Source organism: Manacus candei, unplaced genomic scaffold (genome assembly GCF_025592945.1).
Source record: "Manacus candei isolate 608988 ecotype Guabito, Panama unplaced genomic scaffold, ASM2559294v1 h1tg000056l, whole genome shotgun sequence".
Classification (NCBI taxonomy): domain Eukaryota; kingdom Metazoa; phylum Chordata; class Aves; order Passeriformes; family Pipridae; genus Manacus; species Manacus candei.
In genome coordinates this window covers 8,731,512-8,756,373 of record NW_026138104.1, presented here as the reverse complement: position 1 = coordinate 8,756,373, position 24,862 = coordinate 8,731,512, and the positions used below count along the sequence as shown (strand labels likewise).

The following is a 24,862-nucleotide window of genomic DNA, read 5'->3' as shown; positions in this document are numbered from 1 at the left end:
TGGAGCAAGGTGTCTGAAGGGGGTAGAGGGGAGAGGTGGGTTTGTGCTGGACCCCTCAGGGTGTGAGGGACATGCATGCGGTGGGTTATCCAGTGACAGGGTTTGTCCTTGGCAAGCTCTGCTTCATCCAAGGATTTTACTCCCTTGGCTCCTGCATATCTTTACAGCTGGATTATGGGTTTAGGTAAGTCAGATGCCCTGAGATCACAAATATAGGGTAACTGTAGAGAAGAGGAGGGAGAAAATCAACAAATGCCTTTGATATATTGTATGTCATCTGTACATGACACTCTGAGACCTTCAAATGCTTAAACTAAAAACCTAAATATAATTTAGTTAGTAAAAATATACCTTAGTTATAATAAAATGATAATAGTGGAACTTGGCAACAGAGCAGCTAATAAATACTACACTTTTGAAATGTGCCTGGGATCCAAGTACATACTCTTTTACTGTGTAGTTAAAGCATGTGGCAGGACATGCTAGACCAAGATTTTCTTTTTGTCTTTCCAGTGGAAAACTAAAGTTCTTTGTTTAAGTGAAACCCGTTGGGAATTTTTCTTAAGTAAAACAAGGAGCTAAAGAATTCCATTCCCTTTTGCCAACTTTTTTTCTTCCTTCAAGCCAAATTATCGATTAATGGGGCATTAAATAGAAAATACTGCCTAGTTAGAATTATACCCTTTTTTATTTCGGCTCCTTCAAACCTTTCTTGTATTTTTTGAAACACTTTGGTGTTTCAAACAGCTGAATTAGAAGATGAGATATTTTATTGGGAAAAGACTACTATTTCTAAACCTTTTTGGCCTTATAAAAATAAAGGTCAGTGATCTGAGACTTATGCCTATTTCTGATTTTTTAAATTAAAAAAGAAAATAAAATCTGTACTCCTTTAAGATCTTCTTCTTCCTGAACTTCATTCTTTGCCTTCCTCATTAGCTGTCTCCATTTCGGTACCCTATCGTTTTGCCAGCAGTGCAGCCAAGTGAATGCTTGACCATATTTTTGTCTGGCTCTAGCGAAACCGTGAGCTGACAATAGAATACTTTTCTGTGGGTTTTCCTTCTTCCCCTGGGGAACCATACTTCAAGGGCAACCTGCTTGTCCAGCATATGAACATGTGGAAAATCCACTGCTATGCACTAATGATTTTCAGATGGGCAATTGTTGCTGAAAATCATCCCAAGAGCAGCGGCTTCTCCGCTGTAGCACCTAACCACTTTGGGATCCCACTGCTCATAGCTGCTCTGGAATAAACCCTTTGCATTTATATATAGGGTGGTGACATTTGGTGCATCTCACGTATGTAGTAACAAAATTTAGGAGGAAAGGAGGTAAAAGTTATCATTGTGGTTATTTTTTGGCCGTTGCAACATCCACCAAAATCTGACACTTATTTTAGCTTGAAAGTATAAATGTAGGAAAAAGTCAAGCTATGCCAAAGATCCACAACAGCAAGGCAGAAGCACCCTAAATATTGTCCATAATTTAATAGCTTTCAGACTTGCAATTTAAATGTTTACAAGGAGACTTATCACATGCTGGGAGAGAGAAGAATGAGTTTTAAATTTTAAATCATTTCTATTACTGTTCTTCTCAGAATATGCATTCTTTTTAAACAACTTTCACTTTTAATTTGTAATTAAAGCCAAAGTTTTCTTTTAATTTTAAAAGCTTGTCCTTGGACTAAAATAACATGGAACATTTTTAAACATTGATCCAAGCTGCTGTAGATACATTTTAGTTAAACCACAGAGCCTGCAATTGGATTCCTTGCTTTGCCAGATCGGCTACGAACTGTAAGTGTGGCAGTAATGACTGTAGAGTCCTGGATGCTTCACTACCAGTGAGGAGGGTTGTTTTTCTGGAGTTGTTCCTCCCTTTGGGCCCTATTCATGAATGACTTAATCTCTGTCTATGATCAAATGTCATGCAAGTTACTGTGCACAGAAAAATCAAGGAATGCTTCTCTTCCCTGCATTCCTTACATGGAATTGCTGTGCCTGCCCAGCAAGCAGTTGGAGAGTAGTAAGGGTGGGAAGCAAGCAGCAACAAAAACCCACACCAAAAAACATCAAAAGCAATATAAAAAGAGTGAGAACAAAGAAAACAGAGAAAATTTTGTAAGATCAGGTGTGCAAGTTGGATTGGGCTGTGCATAGGCAGCTCTAGCTTGCCCAGGCAGCACCAGCTGGAGGGGGAGCTGGGCTTTCAACAAGGGAGTGTTACCAGGAGCAATACATTCACCATGGAAAACAAAAGTGTTCCTCAGTATTTTCTCTGTACTCTTGGCCATGAAGATGATTTCTAGTGCATGTTTCTATTAGCTTGTTTTGTCTTGGAAAGCAAACATTTACTGTTTTGATGGGCAGATCTTAAGAAGTTCAGGAAATGAATGCTTCTTAGTCTTTTTATCCTCTTGACCTAACTGTTTGTGTGGTGCAATTCTGTCCTTTCACAGGATGTTACACCACTTCATTTGAAGCCAACGGAAAGACTTTAATTACTAGTGATGCTGATTACATGATGCATGCCATACAAGGAACTTTGTGGCATGTTTCAGTATCTTAGAGATCCCACAGAGCACAGGGGTGAAGCGGTGCATAGCTTTCTCCATATTTATACAGACCTCTTCCTTACTTTTTACAACAAAGTTTTCGCTTATGTTAGTGCTGTTCTCAGTTAAGAGTGAGGAAAGGGCTTATCAGAGTTGTTTTTCTCATCACCAACACCCTGTAGCCACTGGATGAAATTCTGTCTGTCTCTGCATGCCCTGGTGTGAGGACAGATTGCTATAGCAGGACTCCCACGCCAAACAATCATTGGTGGCAAATGGGGAATAACTTGACTCAGGTGCAGAACTCCTCCAGCTGTTGATGGGAGTTACACTTCTTTGTCCAGGATAGTAACTGGAATAGTCATTTAGCTCTTTTTGAGACATTTTCCATCCCTTTAGTACTGACAGTGGACTTAAAAGATGTGCGTCTTTTTTCAGGTGGGTCATGACTGGAGTATCATTTTAGCTGTAGGAGGGAAAAGATAGAAGAAAGGATGGGGAATGAAGGGGGAAAAGGAAAACTCACAGCCGGGAAATAAATACAGGTGGGACAATAAAGAACAGAAACTTTTGGAAGATTGTAAAGAGAAGATAGTGCTGGGAGAGGACAAGGGCAGTGCAGAATTAAGGACGGGCATGAAAAGGAAGAGGAAAGAAGAGATCAAAGGGATGAAGGTAAGAAGATAAAATACTGGGGAAGTAGATATGGAGATACTGGTAGGAATCTGGAGTGTAACAGAGAAGGACTCTAGAATAAATTAGAGAAGCGTAGGAGATATTAGCATTTTTCACAGTCAAAAATGAGAAGTTTAACATTTTCCTTTTCAAAGTGTTTGAGAAACTAGGATGGATAAGCATTCAAGATATTGCCACCCTTCTTGGAAGGCACCTTTGAATCTAATTAATATGTCTTGGCATTTGTTTTCCACACTGCACAGACTAACAGCAAATACACTTCCAGAAAAGAATATGAACCTTACTTAGAATACAAAGCAAATTAATCCAAACTGTTGCTCCACAACTTAGGGCAAAAGCACAACTTAGGGCAAAAGCACAACTTAGCCTGGGGCTAGGAAATACTCTACTGCTGGTGGTAGGGGTGTCTATTCATGTGGGGTGTGTGGTTATTAGTTTCTCAATTTCTTTGTGCATCCACAATCCCTGACTAAGCTGGATGCAAAAGTATAGATTACTTTTCATATTTTGGCTTAATCATACCCATCCCAGACTTTGCTGAATTGACCAAGACCTGTTTTGAAAACTCTAAGTAGTTTTCAGGCTACTGTGAGACAATTTGGCCAAGTGTAGAGGCTTCCCTGACCCAGCATTCCTGAAAGTTTGAATTTCTGTGTCTGCTCCTTTATGTAAATTTTTCAGATCAGATATTCTGTTTAAAAATTTTTCAGGTCACCAACTGTAAGTTACGGATAGAAAACCTTCTTAGCCTTGCATAGTTGGCTGAGGGCAGTGTCTTTGTGCTTCTCTGAGAGGAGCATCTGTCAGTTGTGTAGAAAGGACATCACCTGGGATGGACTGATAGTTTGATCCTGCATGTCAAAACATGCATTCCTGTACAGTTCATGGTATATATGAACCTAAAATATGTCACGCCAGATCTGATTATACATATAATTTTCAAGTTCAACAAAAGGTTTTGTTTCTTTTTCCCCCATAATTTTTTAAAGAAACAGAATTTATCTGAATTAAAAACATGATTGGTGATGGTGAGTGGGTGGTTCTGTTTACCCTGCCACATTATATAGTACCACTTTTACTCCTTGTTTGGATAGCAGTCACAAGACCCAGATATCAAGCTGTGAAAGTATTTTTCTTGCAGCAGCCTTTCTTTTTTTGGCAGGCAGTGGCTTTGGAGATGCCTCGCATTTTGTCATGTGATTGGACTGCTGATGAAGTTTCTATGCTGCCTCATTTTCCTGGATTCCATCTGAATTAACTCTTCTTTGGGTCACAGCCGTTAGCACACTTCTGAATGAGTGGGGCTTTGCATCATAGTGTAATGAGCTCTAATACTTAATCTCTGTAAGGAAACAGCCTGTAAAGGAGGAATTCACTGCATTTGTTCCACGTGACAGAAATCTGTTTTTTGTACCTCCAGCTGTCCACATTGAAAACACATTCCTTCTTCACAGCAATATTCCTTCCTGAAACAAGGGAGAATGAGGGGAAATGACTTGTATATAATCGTTCCATCTAAAAACAATCAGCTTAGTCTTGTAAACACATAAACTAGTTCTTTGTAAACAAGTCTCTTAATTTTCTTTAAACTGAGTATTTAGATGTTAAAGAGGAAAGCTGGGTACGTCAAACACATATGGTTCCTATTGCATCAGAGGCTTTTTTAATTTTGGTATTCTAATTGAAGAGACATTTTTGAAAGCATGCTAACTTTACAGAAACTAATCTATCCAACTCTGTCAGGTCTAGGTTTTATTCTTCCATCCATCACAACACTCTGGAAACATTTTCCACTTTAAATGTGCAGCAGCAACAACATCCCTCGTGGACTTTGAACTGCCCTCAATGCTTCCAGTGGGTGGTGTGGAAGCATGGTTTGCAGTTGCTGATGTTGGGGAACTGACCGGGGCTTAAAGGGGGGAGAATTAGGAGGAGACATCAGGGAAGGAATAGAAGTAGAGATTATAATTTATTCATTAATTTTTGCTTTATTCCTGGACACAAAGTGCTCTAAGGTAAGTAATATTTTTAACTGGGCAAGACTTCTGTACGCATCAGAGAGATACTGTATGTCTGCTTTGAAATATAAACTATTCTAAAATTTCATTAAACAACTACTTCCCTTGGGTAAAGCAAAATTTCAGTTTGGTATCGAATATGTATTAATTTTCCCTCCTACAAATAATGGGCAGAAAACTATTAAATTTACATTTGAGGCAGGTACATTTGAAATAGAAAACATGTTTATATCTTAGGCACTGCATTACAGTTTCTTCTCCTGTGGGCTTCCACTGCAGGTGTGTGCTCAGCAGAAAGCTGAGCAATGAACCTGTGCTTGCAGGTTTTGGTGGGGTGGGATGTCTTGTAGAGCTGAGTTGGAGCCCCTTCTATAGCACCGCCCTGAGCCCTTTGCTGGGCTCTGAGCTGCTGCAATGAGTGCATTTGCCACTCAGATTTGCCACTGACTTTGGTCTGAATTCTGTATCAATCCATCTTTCCCAAGCATACAGAATATTTAACAATAAATTGTCTTTTTATTTTTCATCTATGAAATGTACAATATAAAGTCCACAAAGGTCATAGAGGTAAATTTATTTATTAAATGGAAATACTTGGGCCCAAAAACCATTATGAATCATTTTGGTGTTTTAAGTTCAGGATGCAGAGTAAATTATTCCAAAAATAATGGTAGCCAAATGTCATTCCCTCCAAACATTTGTGTAATATCTATTTATCTGTGGGCAGATGACTGCTATGTATAATCAGAGGCAGACTTTTGTCAAATTGAGGCTAAGTAAACACAGCTGAACACAAGCAAGTTGGACTACAATTTTTTGAGTTTTGCCAGCGCTGTTATGACCTTGAAAATGAATGTTTCTTCAGAGCAATCTGCTTTCAATATAGGAGAATTTTTAGTGTTTCAAATTAACAAGTGTTGATTGAAAATTTGTTCTGTTTAATTTTAATATTTTTTTGTCCAAATAAATGAAAAGTGTGTATTTGTCTGAAGGAGGGCATCCTTTCTGCTGCTTAGAAAGTAGAGATGTTTTGTACAGAAATATTTTTTGCTTGTGTCTGTGACATGAACAACAGTTAGAGCTGTGAACTCAGCTGAAACTTCATTATATAATCAGAGAAAATTTTCTGTTGTTTCCTTGAAACTTAAATGCTTTTTTTTTTAAAGTTCTGTGCAAGTGAATGTAGCTTAGTCTCCTTCTAAACATTTTCTAGAGACCCTGTTTTTCTCTGAGATACAAAAAGGAACAAGTCTGATTTTATTGCAAAACAGGACTACAATTTAAACCTTAGTTTCAACATGCGGATTTTCTGCTTTTACAGTACCAGTTATTTGAACAGAGAACATTTTGCTCCCTTGATTTTAAAGATCACAGCATTTGGAGCTTGGAGAGGCTTTGGAGAGAATTCAGATAGGAGTCCTGACCAAAAATTTGTCTTTCAGTAATTACAGAAACTGAGTCTCATCCATTGCCAATATCTGTGTTTCAAGGCGATTCTTTCAAAGGATTCTTTTTTTCATTTTAAGTGCTGTATAGAAACCAGCTTACACACCAAACTCACGGGTAGGACACGTGCAAAGCGTTGTGGCCAGGAGGAACTTTCCCAAAGTCCTTGTGCCTCATATTCACAAGTGATAACTTCCCAATCTGCCTTTTTTGGGGGCAGCAATTACTGTTTTCAAATTTCTGACCAATTCTTACAGCAGCAACAGTTTAATGCCAGCAGCCAAACATACACATCACCTTGTATTTGATGGGTTACTACAGTGTGACTTTGACTTTGCAAGCCAGGTGCCATCCCAACAGGTAGTCTTGGATGTTTTTTGAAACAACGTCGACAAAGTCTCTTCTTGCTTCAGTTTTCTCTTCCCCTGTCATAATAGCAAAAGAAAAATGAGGATCTGGGTGGAAATGGGGAGGAAGTAGAAACAGAGATGATAGAAAAGAAGATAACATGACTGAGAAGTTATTTTGATTGAGAATTGCAATCAGTGGATGTGGCTATCCTTTCCTATATATTCCTATACTTTATTCTCTCTACTGAAATGCAGACTTCAGAAATAAAGCAGGAGGTGTTACTCCCAGGCCTATCTGAGCAATATGGATTCTTAATATTAAACTAAGTCATCTGAAAAAGGCCTTAATGCCAGGGTTTTTAGACTCTTTGTTGTTTCTTTTGGGCAGCTTCTTCTTAGAATCTAAGGATACAGATACTCATAGTGTCAGTGTCCTTCTTTGTATTCTGGGATATCTGCTTCACCACAAATGCTAATGAGACCGCCAAAGTGGTCCTCTGGGTGTTCAAAGGGTGCAAGACAAGTACTGATTGCAAGCTTAGGACCATCAAGCAGAACTTTCCTTGAGTTATAACAGCTTGCGGCAGCCAGTTGTGTTTGAGGTGGGAGAGGAAGGCAGAAGCCTCACTGAAGATGAGGCTAAGAGTGGTCAGCAGCCTCCAGGGTGCATTGAGCAGCTCTCAAGATACTCCTGCCTGAGGTGGTAGTTGTCTAGGAAGTGCTATCCGGACAGTATTTTATAAAGAAATAATGAACTTGCAATTGCAGTATGGTTGATAGTGTCTGCCAGCACTAGCCCAGCCCTGCCTGCAGGGTGGGGGAACCACTCCCACTGGTGATCTGGGGGGCTAGTTTTGCCAACACCTTACTAGTTTGTTCCTCTGAAGTAAAACAGTTGGTGACAGCCAACTAAGTTGGTTGTGTCAGTTCTTTGTGCATCCTGACCATCATCTACAGTGTTTGCTGGTGGTGGCTGTTTGCCCATTGTTGGAAAAGGAGAGTGGGCAGGAATGCAGGCCCTGTCTGCCTGTGGGATTTGCTGTGTCTGCTTTGCAGGCCCTTTGCAGATCTTCATAAACTTCACAAACTGTGATGTATAGCCTTTGGCTCTACGGCAAAGCTTTGGCTCATGGGCAAAAATGAAAAGTAAAAGTTCTTGCAAAATGAAAGAAAAAGCTTTTGTTGTTATAAAAGTGGAAACAGAAGTGCTACTAATAATAGCAGCAAGTTAATTAGAGAACATGCAACAGTTCACAGAGCTTAAAGCCTTTATGTGGTAGCTGCCTGGCTTGTGTGGCTGCTGAAAGTCCTTCTCTTATCCTCCATCCAAAAGCTCAAAGTCTAGAGTTAAACTGTGTTGGAGACACCAAAGGAACTCTCTTTTTCCACCATAGTTATTTCCTAAAAAACATGAATGTTCTCTATGTCTGGAACCATGTCTTCCTGTCTCATTGATTTTCTCTGTAAAAGTGGAAATTCAGGATCTTAATTCTTAAAAGGGAAATGAGGATGCAAGGCTATCTGTACCAATACATGTTTGTTGCAGATGCTGCTTACCCTTAGGAAAGTATCTGAGCAGGTCAGGGAAGATGCATAAACAAATTCCAGAAGTGTGAATTACTCTGAGATAACATTAATTTGATTGCTTCTTGAACAGAAAGTCCGCAATGATTTCCAACTGCAGCTGAGTAAGAAATTGCATTCTGTGAATGCTGGTATTTTCCATACTTTTATTCACATATATGTAGTTCAGGTTCCCCTGATTGCAAGCCCTGCTGGGTGAAGGGATTTTTTATTTATTTATGGTAACAGGAGAGAAGACTAATTATTTATACATGCTGGTAAAGCTTCTGAGTTGTTTTTGATGTACAGAGCTTCCAAACTAATAAAAATTCATTTTTTTTTTGAAGTATGTCAGTTGATTTAACCATAAATACCATATGGCTTTACCATAAATATGCATATGTGTTTTAAGTCTGATATAGCAAACTGTTGCGAGAGAGAATTCCCTGACAGAAATCTCCTGGCTTCCAGGAAAACGTGTATGAGCTAACGTAAAACAAATATTTAGTAAATATGACATTATTGCCTTCTGCACCTGTCTTGCATATTTTTGAAGCACATTATCTCTGCACTGACCTGACGCTTTTCAACAGTATTAACCATATTTCGTGGGAAAATGTTACAAGGGGCAACTTTAGATAACATTGTTCTCGGAAGCTGATAGCCAGCAATTCAGTGAGGTTGTAGAGAAGGCTATTGGCTTTAACTGCTTTTAGATCATGTCCACTATTGCAATTTGGGCTACACTGGTCAAGGTGTCAGTGCCTGTTTGGGAGAAATACGTTTAATACTTCTGGATAGTACATTTTTCCTGTGGTAATAATATGCTGTGTTTCAATAATTCATAATTTTATCAACACAAAGGGAATGGATTGTTTTTTATGACTCATTATTTAAAAGATATGTGTTATTACTGTCACTATTATTATTATTACTATTTTAGTGTAGTCTCTATTTATGTACAGCTTGCAGGGGCCATGGTAGCTTTTTCACGTGAGAGCTGTTTGCAGTGATCTCAGAGAATCGGCATCTTCACTCAGAGAAACAGTCTGGGCATATTGCCCATGGTTCAAAAACTCTCTATTTGAAAGCAAATCTGTTTGTCTTGAAATATTGTGGCTTAGGGTCCTCTACAGCTCAGCAATTGCGTCTTTTGGAGCTGCTCTTCCTGAGATGAATGGCAAAGGGGTATGAATGAGCCTCATTGTTATGCAGTGTGTCCTGCGGTTAGAGGAGCCGAATGGAACAGAACTAATTTCTGCAGCATCATGGAGTGAGTTTCACAGAGGCTCTAAAATTCATGCAATTGTGCTATACCAAGAATTGCAGGCAGTGTATCAAGGTGAGGATGAGCTAGTAAGCCCTGTCTCTCTGCACCAATCTTTGCTATGATATAGGTCCATTAATGTGGCGCAGCGTTGCTGTCACGGCTCAGGCAGCGTTCTCTGCCACGTGGATACACATCCTCTGCTACGTGGTGCACATTTACTCGAGCCTGCCTTAATGGCTGAGGCCCTGAGTGCTGAGAAGTCTGAATCCAGCCCCTGTGCTGTTATCAGTTGACAACGCTTCCCTGCTGGTTTCTTGAAAATCGCTGTCTCCAAAAGCAGCAATGTGTGTTGAATAACAAACCCCTTCACATTCAGACTCTTCAGGTTTTGGAAAAGAGCCAACATTCTTGAAGAATGATATAGTGGCCAATAAACATCTGCGAAGTCTGTAAGACTGTCAGAAACAGTAACGTTTAAAGTAAAGATCATATCAGTAGCAATTCCCCTGTCCTGACAAGGCATTCAGTGCAAATATTTGTTCAGTCATCCTTGCTCTCATTCCCGTTATCACAGACAGTTTCATATGTTTTGCCAGAGGAGCAATTCCATCTTCTTCCACAAAGCGGTTCACATTCAAGGCCTTTGCAATGTTAAGTACCGGCCTACTACTGTTTCAGGACCTCACACACGTGCTCCTGCAGAGTGCAGGAACCGCATCTGTCTTAGGCAAAGACTCTGGTGTGAAATTTGCTTGCAACTTTCAATTTGTGAGCATCTGCAGTGTTAAGGTTTTGCTGCTCCTTGAGGATTCAAGCTCAGTCTGGCTGAACTATTACACTGCAGCAATCTCTCATGTGAAACAGTAGCCAGGATAGGCCTTAAGCTCTTCTAAGTATGATTCTCCTGCAGTTACTAGAATCGCACTGCACTAGGACTCAAAGTGTTTTAAACACAAGATGATGTTTGGAGTAGAAGGAGATGTTCCTGCTTCTTCAAAAGCCCTTGGCAAATAGGCAGGTCTTCCTGAATAACTCTGAGCATGCTGTTCTTCTGTTCCAAGAGCCTTTCCCTTTTTGCCTGCTTTGCTACACGGCCTCTCATTTGCTCAGTGAATAGGAAAACTGAAAACACAGCCCTTCTTGAGATACCTCCCATACTTACTAGAATCTCTGAGGGCCTGTTTAGAAGATGTCTGGGAATATTTAGGTTTGGGAAGAAATCCTGTAATGGAAATAATAATAGTGCAAGTTGTAGTGAGTAGGAGCATGAAGACTGCAATAGCTTCACAAGAGAAAGCAAAGGAAACAGAACTAAACAGTTGATTCAAAAATAATGCAATCAAACACTAAAATTGCTTTTGTGCAATTGGAGATAAGAATAATCCACAGGCAGCTCTTTCCTCTGCAACTCAATCAGCACTGTTTATTTCTGCTGGTTATTCTCTATATGGTCAGGGAGGTGTGTGACTACAGCTTTCTGTGTAGGTTGCAGTAATTTCTCAGGATGCTGAATAAAGGGATTCCCTTCGCATTTTGAGCTAGATGAGGAAAGAAATACTTTTCTGACATATATGAGTTGGCCTGGTTTGAAAGATGCCTCAAAACCCAGCTCATATGCTCATTGAGTTGCTGCTTCTGTACCACCAAAGCAGTAATGTGAATGCAGCTGAGCACCTCTGAGGACAGGATGATTAATTTCGTGATATGCTGTTCAGTGCCATTTGATACATTCCACGTGGTCCTTTGCAAACTTTAATAAAGGTGTTTTCATAAGACATCTGTAGGATTTCACAAATGGGGAATCTAGGCACCAAACAATTAAAATTTGAAGTAATGTTAGATACATAAGACCTTGTGGATGCTCATGATTTCATGGCTTTATGTACACGCAAAGCAACACTTGTTGACCTTACTTACACCTGTGAGTTCTCAGCACTGCTGAAGTTGAGAACCCAGGCTCTCCAGTCGGAGTCTAGAGACCAGGGAATGTACTGTGGCACCTGTGAAAAGCTCAGTTAGAACAACTAATTGAGCCCCACACAAACCTGTAGCACAAGCAGAGAGACTGTCAGTCACTAACATGATTTACTTGGTGGTACCATATCCATCTGACAGTCTTTTCTTATGTTCTCTTCCTGCAACAGCCTCGGAGCTGCTGTGCCATGGCACTGAGGTTGTGTGGGGAAAGGTCTCATCTACTGCTGTGGGTTTGGCCCTGGCACAGTTCTGTCCTGTGCCATTGGGAAGCAATGACCACAGAAAATACCACATGTGATTCTGCTGCTTTATCTCATGGTATATTTAGTGTGAAGGCAAATTGCTTAATCTTTCCTGTTTTTATGCACACATAATGTACAAGCAGATTCAGGTATGTATATATTTGAAAATATCTGTATCTTCTTAGAGATATAAATAATTTTTAAAATTTTATATGTAATCCCCGGATTTGCAGGATTTGTTGTACAAAAGTTGTCTGGGTTACTGTGAGGCTCTTTTGTAGCTTACAGCCATTTTTATGGCTGTTTGATTGTTGAAGCCCTGCTGATACACTTTTCTTACAAGCTTCTTGAATTTTTATGCTTATCATCTCACAGAGTACATTAAGTTTGGGACATCAGTTAGGGACATCACTGGGGTTTAGTATTTGCACATGTGTCAGGGGAGGTTTAGGTTAGATATTAGGAAAAGGTTCTTCACCCAGATGGTGTTTGGGCATAGGGAAGTGGTCACAGGACCAAGCCTAACAGAGTTCAGAAAGCATTTGGACAACACTCTAGACACATGGTGTGATTCTTTGGCTGTCCTGTGCAGGGCCAGGAGTTGGACTTTGATGATCCTTGTGGGTACCTTCCAACTCAGGATATTCTATGATTCTGTGGTAAGTATTGTGAACATCTGACTACCCCATGCAGTGGGTGGAAGTAGCTGTGTTTAAAGAGATCATATTTGTCAGTCAGTTCTTTATCTTACAGGCGAGTGAAAGAAGCTGTGAATTTTCTCTTTCTGACAGACTTACCCATTCTTTACTCCATGCTGCTGGCTCAACACACCGTGGAAATTGGTTCTGGCATTGACTTAGAAGTTCCTCCACTTGCCTGAAAATACCGCACCTTGTAATTTAAATTGCCTTTGTGCAGCATATGCCATGTCTGAGCCTCCTTGGCTCCCAGGGACAGGAGAGGAGCTGGCTCCTGCAAGTGAGGCCGCAGGAATGGGGGGCACATTTCTCCAAATTCTGCAAATGGCTTCTGAAAATATCCTGTGTGCAGGCATTCATATCATAATGTTACACCGCATATGTAGGGTCTGCTCCCAAACCCACAGCCAACTAGCATAACAAAATCAGATTTTACTGCTGTAGTGTCAGCCTAGGGTTGAAATATGGCTTTGAAACCCTCCCTTTCACCCCACTTTTTAAATGAAAAACAATCGTGCTGGAGTGTAATAGTGCTTATCCTGGCTGCATTTTACTTCAGCTTTTTATTTTTAAAACCTTATTTTAGGCTTTAAGAGCTCCCAATTAAACTCTTTAGATCCAGAGTGAAAGCCTGAACATGCCTGCCTGCACAACAGCAAGTTTCCTGGGTGGGAAAGGAGATATTTTTTGTATTAAAACTAAAGAAAATTGACATGGTGGTATGTCTTCTCCCTTCATATTCCTTACTCTTCTTTTTCCCGATGAATCTTCATTTACCATTTTCTCATTTTTGTCACATCTCCCATACTCTTTCCTTTATTTCTTTTTTCTCTTTCCCTTCCCCTTTCTCCTCTTTTCTTTATTTCACCCTCCTGCTTACCTTCTGCCAAACGTGGTTTTCACAGTTAACCCCTAATGATTTGCAACAGGAGAGTGGACGACTTTATCCGGTCAGTCAGCACAGCACATGCTGTAAATCCCTTCCTAAATGACACACACAAAAAAAGAAGCCTAGGTCAGATGTTTGTTTATGCGTTGTGAAATGCATGTGGGAGACTATCACCAAGGAATCTGACAACATTACACTACTAATTACATGCCAACTCAATGAGAAAAGATTTGATTTCAGTCAGCTTTGCAGCAAACTTGAAAAGAAAATAATACCACATAACCGTCAGTTTGTTAACAGCTCGCCTCAACACTCCACAGCCCTAGCTCCCATTTTAAGCTCTGCTAAGATCTGGCTAAGAAAACAAGTCTCACACAGTGCCCTGCACCACACCAAGGAGAACACGCTGTCACTGGTCATGGGAAATTTAGAGCCAGCCGTGACAGCCTGAACAATAAAGTGATTTACGCTAGGTTTTTATCTAGTTTGCTAGCTCATAAATTCTTACATTCATGTGCATAGTCTAAGACTGTAAGACCATTTGCACCATGCTTATTATTATGTGGAGCTTTCAGTGCACTTATTAATGCAAATATTAATATAGACTTGCAAACTCAGTTCTCTTTTATGATTTATAAAATACACCTATCGCAGTCTCTGTGGGCATGTATACTCATTTTATAAAAATCACATGTATTAAAATGTAACTAGATGCCTACTCCCACTGCAGCAGGCTCTAGGCTGCACAGTGTAAAAAATCTTTGGGTTCCCAGGTATTCAGGAAAAAATCTTGAGTAGTAGCAGTCCTTCACAGTTAAAGCTTATATCTGAAATTTTGGTACAAGAAGCAAATTTCAATGAAAGATTTTCACAGAAAAGGCTTGGTCCTAGGGCACGATGGCAAAGGGCTATTTCTAACATTGGCAAGACCCAACCTATGGGCCTTAGGAGAAGATGCCAGACCAGAACTATAGCTGTTCCTAAAAAAAAACACTGGGTGAACAGGGAAAAATATTCACTCCAACTGTCACTGTGAACATAAATTGTCATTATGCAGTTTGTTCATCTGAAAGGACATAACAGCTGATGACAAGTCAGTTGTTATACTTGCTGTCACTGTGAAGCCAAAGGAGTGAGGTAACGGGGTTGTGGGGGTGACTTCATTACAAGCTGCTCTATAACCTCCTCCTGGAAGAAAGAGAGAGCAGTGGTAAAATAAAGTTTTGCTGAAAAGAAGCTTTCTCTAGAGCCTGGGCCCAGAGCTCATTCCTGCAAGTTTCTGACAGCATTCCTCCTCCCACCCAACTAAAGGATATAGTAATAAATCTTTGTCAGTAGAAATCCAGTAGGCCCCTGAGAGCAGACCAGCTGTGATTGGTATCATGTGCTCTCCCAGGTCACACTGCCTCGCTGTGTCTGCAGCCACAGGTCACCTGAAACTCCAAGAGGGACTTTCATCCCTCTGCCAAAAGGCTCTGCTGCATGAGCACTGCCAGCCCCAACTGGGCAGTTTCACACAGACCTTCCCAGTCTGGCACCTAGTTTGGGCAGGAGTGGCCTTACAAGGGACAACACTGAATGGATCCCACGTAGAGGTGGCCCGTGGTCTGCAGGAGGTCTGCCACCGGGGCGACATTGGGGAATATTTCTCTAGGAGACTCTGTTTGCAGTCTCTTCCAGCATGAGCTTTCCTGTCTACACTTCTCCATAATTCATCCTTAATAGATCTATTGTCCCTGAGGAAACCTGGTAGGATGGTGCAAAGGGAAAAGGGTTTAAGAGTTTCAGTGCTGGATGGGATGAGTCCTGTCTGTGTGTAGAAGGCCTGTGGTAGTGTGGGTCGCTGGCTGAGCATGTTTAGAAATTCATTTGTCTGATTATAACAGGCTCAGAATAGGAGCCTACAAGTGTAATCATGGGGTGGCCAACTCCTGCTTCCTCCAATTCAAGTGAGAGAAGTTGAGGTTTTCTTGTTTTTCTAAAGATGCTACAGTGTTTGCACCAAGATTAAATGACATTTCTTATAAGAGAGAAGAGCCTGGCCTGGTGCTTTGGGCTACAATTTCCCCTCTCTTGCATTGCTGAGCAACCTGGGCTAAGCCACCTCCCCTCCCCAGATATGAGTGCAAGTTAGTGGTGTTGTTCGTGGTTTACTTTGGGATCCTTTGTGGGCAAAGGAGCTGTGGCAATGCAGAAGAATACAGGAACTCCAATTAACCTGATTTTTTTTCTTGGTGACACAGAGATCTGAAACTTCTGGAATCAAGGTGTGCGTGTGTGAGTATGTGACCTCCAGAAATACCTCAGCTCACCACTAATTTACTCACACGTGTAAACTTCATTTTTCTTTCAACTGCCCCAGTTTATTTCCTGTTCCTCCCTCTTTTTCCTCTGCTTGCTTGTTTTGAAAATGCTGGTCAACACATGTTAAACCAGAGTCTCCAAAACCAACAATAGAAAGTTCAGGAGAAGCAGCAAGAGTAACAACTGAATAACGTTGCCAATTTTAAAATGAAGATAAGTTATACAGGACCTTTTATTGAACCCACAAATATTTTATAGTGTTCACCGTTTGAGGCCAGCAGTTCTTTTTTATATTTTTCCTCTGTTTGGAGCTAGAATAGAAGGTGTGTAATTCATCAGGAATCTGTACATGTTTAGGTAGCTTCAAGAAATATAACGGTCATGTGAGACTGACGTGCTGTATCTTGCCTTCCATGTCCATTTTTCCCCTGCTACATAATGTTCTGTACCCTTTTCTCTCTGTCTCATTCCCTCATTCACACATTCTTTCCCCTGTTGGTTTCAAGCCATCTTTGCTTTGTCAATGTTATCTGATAACATAAAGCAGTGTTTAAGCCAGTTGTTGCAGTTCAGCTTGAGCTGGATATAACAGCAAGAGGGGGAGCAATGTGGATGCTTCTTGGTCCTACATAAGTGGTCAGTCTTATCTTTGCTGTTCCTGGCAGGGCCTTTAGGTAAAGTCACTTCGTCACCGCGCACGTGATATTCTTAGGCCAGAATTCCTATATCCAAAGAATAAAATGTAACTGTAATTAACATTATTTAGCACACCTCTGAAGTCGTCCAAGTATATGAAAGTTATTAGTTTGGATGTGGCGAACTGTAAGGATCTGAATTGTTCTGAAGTATTTGAATGTGCCACAAACACCATGTAGCCAGAGTACCTTTGTACATAGTAATTTGGAGGTAAGTGATGCCACTGTGCAGTTTAAGGATGGTTTGCCTGCAAGAACCCTGGAGTTTACTTCCTTTGGGTAGACCTTTCTGATAGAAGAAGAACAAAAGAAAATTATATTTTAAATATAAGAGAAATCCTGGAAAATTGTGTTCTTAAATGATTTTGAAAAGGTCAAAATATTGCCTAGGCATGTTGTCTTTAGACTTCTGAGGCTCATTTCCATCTCTACTAAAATGGGATGCAGGCTACCTTGCAAGAGAGTTGTCAGTGTCAGCCAGTGCCTATTTATGATGAAATTTCATGATGAAAAAAAAAGCCATTTATATTATTAATAATTACGTGACTCCTGAAAAATACCATGCTGTATCACAAAGCTGGTATTGTCTGGTATATACACTCTTGGCACTGCATCCTACAGTAAACTGTATACTGAAAACTCATACTAATGGAAAGGTATACAGGATTCCATTGGTAAGTGATTTATAGTGACTTCCTATTATAAACAAGAGGGAACAAATATCCCACCTAGCTGGTTTCTTTGGGCAGATGTTGAGAGCAGAATGAGACATTCCTGGCTGGGCAAAAGCAGATTCTATGGATGCCTGTAACTGGGAGCAGAATGAAGCACCAGAAAGTGAGGTATAAATGACAATCCCTAATTATAAACGATTGAGTTTCCATTTTCACAGTGTTTAAAACTTTCTGGTTATAGAGCAAGTGATCGCTGTTTTAAGTGATTTCTGAACTTGTTACAAAAAGATATTTCTGATGTTTAATATTAAGTAGATTTACTGTAGGATCTCAGTATATGCTGAAAGCCTATAAACGTCCTTTGACAAGAAGCATAATCCTTTCTGAGACAAAACAAAACACCTTCAGCAGCAGCTTCTTTTGGGTTTCAGTTAATAAATATGCTATTGAACACAACTTAGTTTGTTCAGGAAGGTTATTTGTGCTGGCCAGTTTTATGCTGTTGAGTTGTATTTATGTATGTATGTAGTAGCATAAATGCCATTGTTTACCCTTTCGAATAAGTCTTGAGAACAGTGTGGAATACAATAATTCATCAGCATTGGCCTTCCCTGGAGCCATTTGACACACTGATCTAAGCTTGACAAGTGTGTAGGGTTTTGTGTGACAGCCTGCCTTGATCCAAGTGAGATGGTGACACTCCTTCAGAAGAGAGCAGAGATGGCTGCCACCTAAGGCGTATGAGCGCTTGGTGGCATGTGACAGCTGTGGTGCATGCTTGGTACCTCCTATGAAGTCCTGCTTCTGGTGTACTGAGAGAGGGCTCATGAGTTAAGTGCCCATCAGCACTTCCTCTGGGGTGAGTCCTTAGTGGAGGCTGCTCAGTGAGATTCAGTATGCTGCATCATTTTTCCATTCCTTCTGTCACCATTTCCAGAGAAGTTACCCAGCCCCAGCGCCATTTCCTCATTGCTTCAGAGAAGAAATCTAGGAGCATGTTGTGTGATGGTCAAGAAACTGAACACTTTCCATTTTGAGAATGTTGTTCTTTGATTATTGTCATGAAACAATCTCACCGAAGTGTTGCTTTTACAGTTGAAATATACTTTGCAATTCTTGTGCAGATACGTCAAATATCAGAAGCTTTAATTATCAAAAGCTTTAATTAGTAGTTGAGGGTAGACCAGATAGATTACAAAATGTGAACAAAAAGCAAAATGTTGGGAATGTTAGGTAAGATTCACTTTTTTTGTTATTGTTATAAATTTGATAAAATTTTGTCATCTATATTCTTTCTCTGGTGGATGGAGAGCCAGACATGACCAGACTGCCTTTCTTCCAGGCTGAGCTAAACCATTAAGGCTGTAGTTATACTACCAGTGTACTAAATATCTATATACAAATACAGATATGGGTTATGGATGTACTAAATATCCAAAGGAGAGATGTGGTCCTCTCTCACCCAGTTCATAGCATATTCACATGAATGATAATACTATCCAAAGGGAAAATGTGTGAGGAGTGGCCACAGAAGAGGTCTTGCTTAGTGATCTGGCTTTGCAGCAGCATTCAGGGATGTTGGACTGCGGTGTTAGATAAATAGACTGAAACCACTTCTTATGGGACATCTCTGTTGTTTATGAATGGAGCCTGGACAAGTAGCCTGGGTAAAGATGCATGACTTAGATGGCAGTTTCATGGCATGTGAGGTGAACCCCACTTTTGCTTTGAGTTGGATCAAGTTGGTTTGGCTGGCAAGATGTCAAGGAGCGCATAAGGAATGGTTTTTGTCTCTCAGACAGATGTGAGCTGCTTGCATGCTATGGTAGTGCAAACTGGGGTATGCTGTCACAGGTTTGGTATAACAGAAAAGAATTTTTGGCAAGAAAAAGGGGACCTGTGCTTCGAAATGATGGATTTTCAGACTTCATTGTACTAATATGCTTTTACAGCAGTTATTAGCAAGAGCTTTGCAAATTATCAATGATGGTTTTATTGTAAGTCAGTTTTGAGTTTCTTTGATATAAGTTATTTATTTGAAAAAACGTAAAATCTGAACGGAATAAGAAAAGACTTGTCATTCAGGAAACATCTTCAGCAAAGTTAAAGAATGGGCAGCTCTTTCCTCCTGGATTTTATTTTTTAGTTTTTCTACTGCTTTTATATACCATAGGCAGGCAGCTTTCATTGAGAGCTGGCTAAACACCAGTAAAAAATATTTGCAAATACTCCTTCAAATAAATGCTGGAATTGGAATGTGTGTCACCATTCACACCTACTTTCCTCAGAAGTTTGTACAAGCAATTTTTTTGTTCATAGGAAATATTTTCCAACAGTGAAAGAAACTGTCAGATGCTGGAGAGAGGTATATTTATATCTAGGTTTGCTCTGGCAGTGATGTTCTCTATTACATGTCATTTCCATTTCTATGCCTACTGACCTATTCAGTCCAAACCTTTCCTTGAAAATTGTCTCTAATTAAAAAACAATGAAGCAGGGCTGAAAAATTCTTTGTAGCCAAGTACAGTGTTAAGAAGAAGACTTTTGGTGTCATTCAGTACCTCTTCCTGGATGAAAGGTTTCTTTTTTCCTTTGTTTGTTGTCCTCTGCATAGATTCGACTTCCCCTTTTTGAATCCCATTCAAGCATTGATCTAGGAATGCTTAAGAGATACTGATTTAAGGTGTGTGCTTTTAAACAAAACTTAAACTTTGGTCACCTGTGAACATTTTTTTTATAAAGCTGTTTTGCAAAAGCATGGAAGCCTGCTAAGCCAAACAGCTTGGCAAACAGCTGACCTCTGAAATTACAGGTGGCCTCCCTGCATTTCTTTGGTGAGACTGCGGTCTCCAGTGGTCACCTGCATGTGCTGGGCAGTGTGGCTGGGCTGAGTTATTGGCTGTATAAGACAATGGGACTGCTGGCTGTGGTGGGCAAGGTTGCTCATAAGTGGAAGGTGACCAAGGGATGCCATGTGCTTTGGCACCTATTCCACTGGAAGCTCTGTTTAAGGACAAGATCAACTTTTAATTAATAATCTAATGGAAATCTAACAGTAATGTTGATTTGTAGCTGGGAATCTGATCTCATAAAGATGTGCATTACTTTATGAGATTTATGCTGTATTTAGAGGCTTTTGGGGTCTTGTAGCCGTGAGTGCTCATGCTGTTGCTGTTCCTTTCGTTTGACTTGTTTTCCTGCATATTGCAGTTGGGCATCAGCTTCTTGTTCCTCTATAATGTATTTCTGTGTCAGGATAGCAAACCTACTGAATAAAGCTTAGGCATTTCTGCCTGCTAAATATTTCTGGCTTCTCTGCGATGTGAGGATTTAATGAATGAACAAATGTTACTCTTGATGAGAAAATGTAGCTTGTGCCTGTGATGCAATTTCGTCTGAAGGCTGTTAACCTTCACGGGTTAACACACCAAGGTGTGCTTGTTACTTGTATCCTTCTCAGGCTGCCTCTGGGACTGAGGCGCAGCCTGGGCGAGGGGCACATTAAAACCCACACACATCATGTGTGCATGGGTGAGAGTCCTATTTTTAGTGCATACAAGAAGGCATTCACTGAAGGGCAGTGAAGCTGATTTTTATTTTTAGATTTTGCAATTCCTTATGTCCCTGGGATTTATGTTTTTAAAAACTGCTTTATCACCCTGCAAAATGTAGGTGAACCTTCAAGACCAGCTTTATTCTCACTATTGCCAAGATAACTTTTTTCTCGACACAGTCTGTGTGGGATATGCTGGACAAGGTTCAGTACCAGTTCTACCAGTGCAGTTCTGGTTCACAGTGAGGTTTAGTGATGTTCTGCTTCACAAAAGCCTGTTTTTGTAAAGTCATGTCTTGGGAACCTCTCCACAGCATTTTTGGTTGGCATATGCCCTGCTCCAAGCTCAGTGTAGCTTTCCCCAGGCAGATGCTTGCATGAAGCTTGTCATAGAATCACAGAATCAGCCGGGTTGGAAAGGACCTCCGAGATCATCAAGTCCAACCCTTGATCCACTACCACCTTGGTTACTAGACCATTGTCCTTTTTATGTGTCAAAGCAAAATTTTATTTTAAATCTGGTATCAGTTTTTTAATAAATCTTGGGTCCTTTTTCAATATGCCTGTTCCCTGAACATTCTTTTTTTTAAAACTATTAAAATAAAATAGACTTTTTTTTCCTGTTTTCAGAAAATCTGGAGAATGGACCAAATAAGTGTGAAAGGTAAGGGACTTCACAGTTTTCCAAAATGATTGCTGTTCTTATGGTTTTCCTGATATCATGTAGCTATGTAAGCTGTATGTGTAAATATTTGTTATTGCTTGAATCTAGTGCAGCTAACAGAAAAGGAACCAGCAAAGATGAAACATACTGGAAGGAGATCAACGCAGCTATGGCCCTAACGAACCTTGCCCAGGGGAAGGATAAACTGCAGGGAACTACCAGCTGCATCATTCAGAAATCATCACATATATCAGAAGTAAAGACTGTTAAAGTGCCATTAGTTCAGCAGTTTTGAGAGATGGGTCCTTTTTCTTTTTTATGTCAAATGGACATTTTCCTCACAAGATTGGTTTTCAGCAAAATCAGATTCACAGATATGAGGCAAATGTGGAAAATAGGTCCCCTTTTATAGGATGGTCAGTTAAAAAAATTAAGGTCCCTTCTGACTCAGACGTTTCCATTGTATTAAATGAAGTGTTCAATTGCTTCTATAAAAGGCATGTAAATTATAAAAAAAACTGTTTTTATCAAAACATTAACTTATTTTATGTTAATCAAAGTGCGCATAAGATGTTTGCATTGCTATTACAGTAAGTGCCTTGCTTTGAAAAAATAAGCTATAACGTGGGCATAGTACAACAGTGTTATGCCTCAAAATGACAATGCCATAATGCTTAAACTTTGTATATTATTCCAAGTGGGCTTAAGCAGCCGAGGGCTAAACACATTACTGCTGAAGGCCCTGGAGAGTTGTGCTTATTTGACTTGTACAAATTGATGAGTCTTAATGAAATTGTTACATCATTCTCTCTTTTTTTAATCAACAGTGTTATAAAAATTGTACAGTATGTTTTGTCAAAGTGACAATGAGGTTGTTATGCATGTTTCTTACCTGTATATGCAGTATATTAAAATACCAAAATCATTCCTTTGAAAAGTGCAATACTCTAGAACACAAAAATTTAGGAAATAAGTTAATTGTTCAGATTCTTTTGAACTTATGCACCCAACTGTGTTGCTCATTAAAGATTTCTAGTTGAGAAGGTGTTAGCCAGACTAGCTATAAATTCAAGTCAAATTTCTATAATTTTAAAGCTTTACTAGTGGCTTACTGAAATTTTGATAGAAGTAAAATTGATTTTTTTCTTCTTGTACAAAACCAAATCTATAGTGCCATTTATTATTTGCAATGGAATTAGAAAATGTTTCCATGGTGGAACATATTTCTTTAATGTGGTTTAAACGTTTTTATTTTGTATGTACTGCATAAATGAGGACAGTTGATTGACATTTCATATTTCAGTGAGAAAAATCTGTAATATAAACTATCAACGCCCAAGGTAGAATCACAGTGGGAACTGAAATGTTGAAAAATCTCAGCGTTTAAGGCAGAAACATTTTAAGAAGATACTAAACCATGTGTTAAATGTCATGTCTCTAAAGTTGACTGCTATTGAGTGTAATAACTAGCATAAAACCAGGTTTATTTTTAAATTTTATTTGGAGTTGTACAGGTTATTCTTAAAGCATATAACAATAGTCTAATGAGGTTTACAGTGCTTGAATAAACAGTGGCAAAGCCAAAACCAATTTATACTGAATCGGTTATAGAAAACTGGAAAAGAGCTGATTGTTGCTAGGATTTGGATTTTTTCCTGTGGGTATCCTGTCAGGTTTTTTCCTAGTTATCCCTTTCCTTGTTTCTCTTTTTGGTGAGCCATCAATGAACAAGATGAGACTTTAGTTCTACTCCTGCTGAGTTTAATGGCAGAACTCCCACTTCAATGGAAGCAGGACTGTGCTAATGATGAAACTAACTTCCAAGTAGAGGCTGTTTCAGTTGCACTAAAATAGTGGAGATACATTGCAAATATCAGCCTTGGTGTGACTTCTTAGGAAACTTCCTGATGTAACATAACATTGTTGGGTTTATTTAGTGTACAATGAAAATTATTTGATATGAAAATATTTTGTACATATATATTTTTACTTTGTTTTCTAAATTGCTGATTTGCATTGACTTAAAGTGCCAAGCAAGAAATGTATGTTGTGACTGTATGAACAGTTGAAGTATATGTTTTACTGACTTGCATCATTATGTGTCTAAGATTCCATGATATTAATTTTTGATACTTTACTGGATTTTGACATAATAATGTGAGTTTATAACTAATAGCAGAGAGTTAATACTTCACTTTTGTTCATACTATTATAAGTTATTCTGGTATTAAATATTTTGTGACAATAAATTCATGGTTTTGACAAACTTTTCTGTTAGAAATATTCAGTGTTTTTTTCTGTATAAACGACAACAACATTTGTCGTGTAAAAAGGTACTTTTGGGGACTTCTCTGAAGTAAACTGGAGAAGACAAGCCATTGTATAAACAACTTGTTAGTGGTTCTTTTTTCAAATGATCAAAGCACAAGAATAACTGTATAACACATCAAGTGGGTTTTAAATTTAAGAAATACTTGGCCTAATTTCTTGTTACCGTTTCCTTTAATTTATTTTTTTCTACTGCTGCTTTAGAGTTTTCTGAAAACACAAATTCTAATGAATTATGTGTGTCTTTTTTTAAATAACAAAAGTCATGATCAGTGCTGAGCCAACAGCTAATGAAAACTCAGTAATTATTTATGATATTGGAAAAACAAACATTATTACTATTGCTCTTCTTTGTTTCAACATATGTAACCATTTTAGTAAAATAAATAACTGCAAACAACATCTTGCTGTTTTGAATTAAATATTCATTTATCTGTCCTTAGGCATTTGCATTTCTGGATTCCTGTAATAGTCAGGGTTTCTCTATACTGAGATACAGGCACATGATAGACAAAGACGAAACAGAAATATTAGTTTTCTGATTAACACACCTTGTGTACGCAGTTTTGTGAAGTGGTTTAGTGCATCCCTGATGAAAACGACGGCAGCAAGGTTAGGGTAGTGACTGCTAATGACAACATGGCATGATGCTCATAAATCCTCCACACTGGAGGAGTGCAGAGGGAAGCCCTATCTAATCACTGACCTGAGTCACTGCAGAAGGTCCATCAGTTGGGAAAGACTTTGGCCATTTAGGTTTTTGTGAGAGTACAGACTACATTTGCCTACATTACCCTGTGTGGATACTCGGATGTGGAACCTCTGTGGAGAAGGAGATGCAATCAACCCATCCAGAAGCTCAGTGGTCATAGTAGAAACCCAGTGCAAGTGGTCTCCTAACTTAAATTGCTCCGCTTGCATGAGAGGGGTGATAGCTA

General features: G+C 39.5%; 1 protein-coding gene across 2 annotated transcripts in view; it reads left to right on the top strand.

Moving 5' to 3' along the window:
• The window catches only part of MKX (mohawk homeobox), a 48,932-nt gene extending 24,612 nt beyond the window's left edge, over nt 1-24,320 (top strand). The window contains exons 5-6 of one of the 2 annotated variants that reach the window (XM_051802488.1): nt 21,563-21,596; nt 21,705-24,320. In XM_051802488.1, coding sequence (XP_051658448.1) covers nt 21,563-21,596; nt 21,705-21,891 — 221 coding nt within the window. In that variant the 3' untranslated portion in view covers nt 21,892-24,320. Of the gene's footprint in view, nt 1-4,415; nt 4,485-21,562; nt 21,597-21,704 lie in introns of those variants that run through there. The other variant, XM_051802489.1, reaches the window with a different exon arrangement.
• Nucleotides 24,321-24,862: the final 542 nt, after the last annotated feature.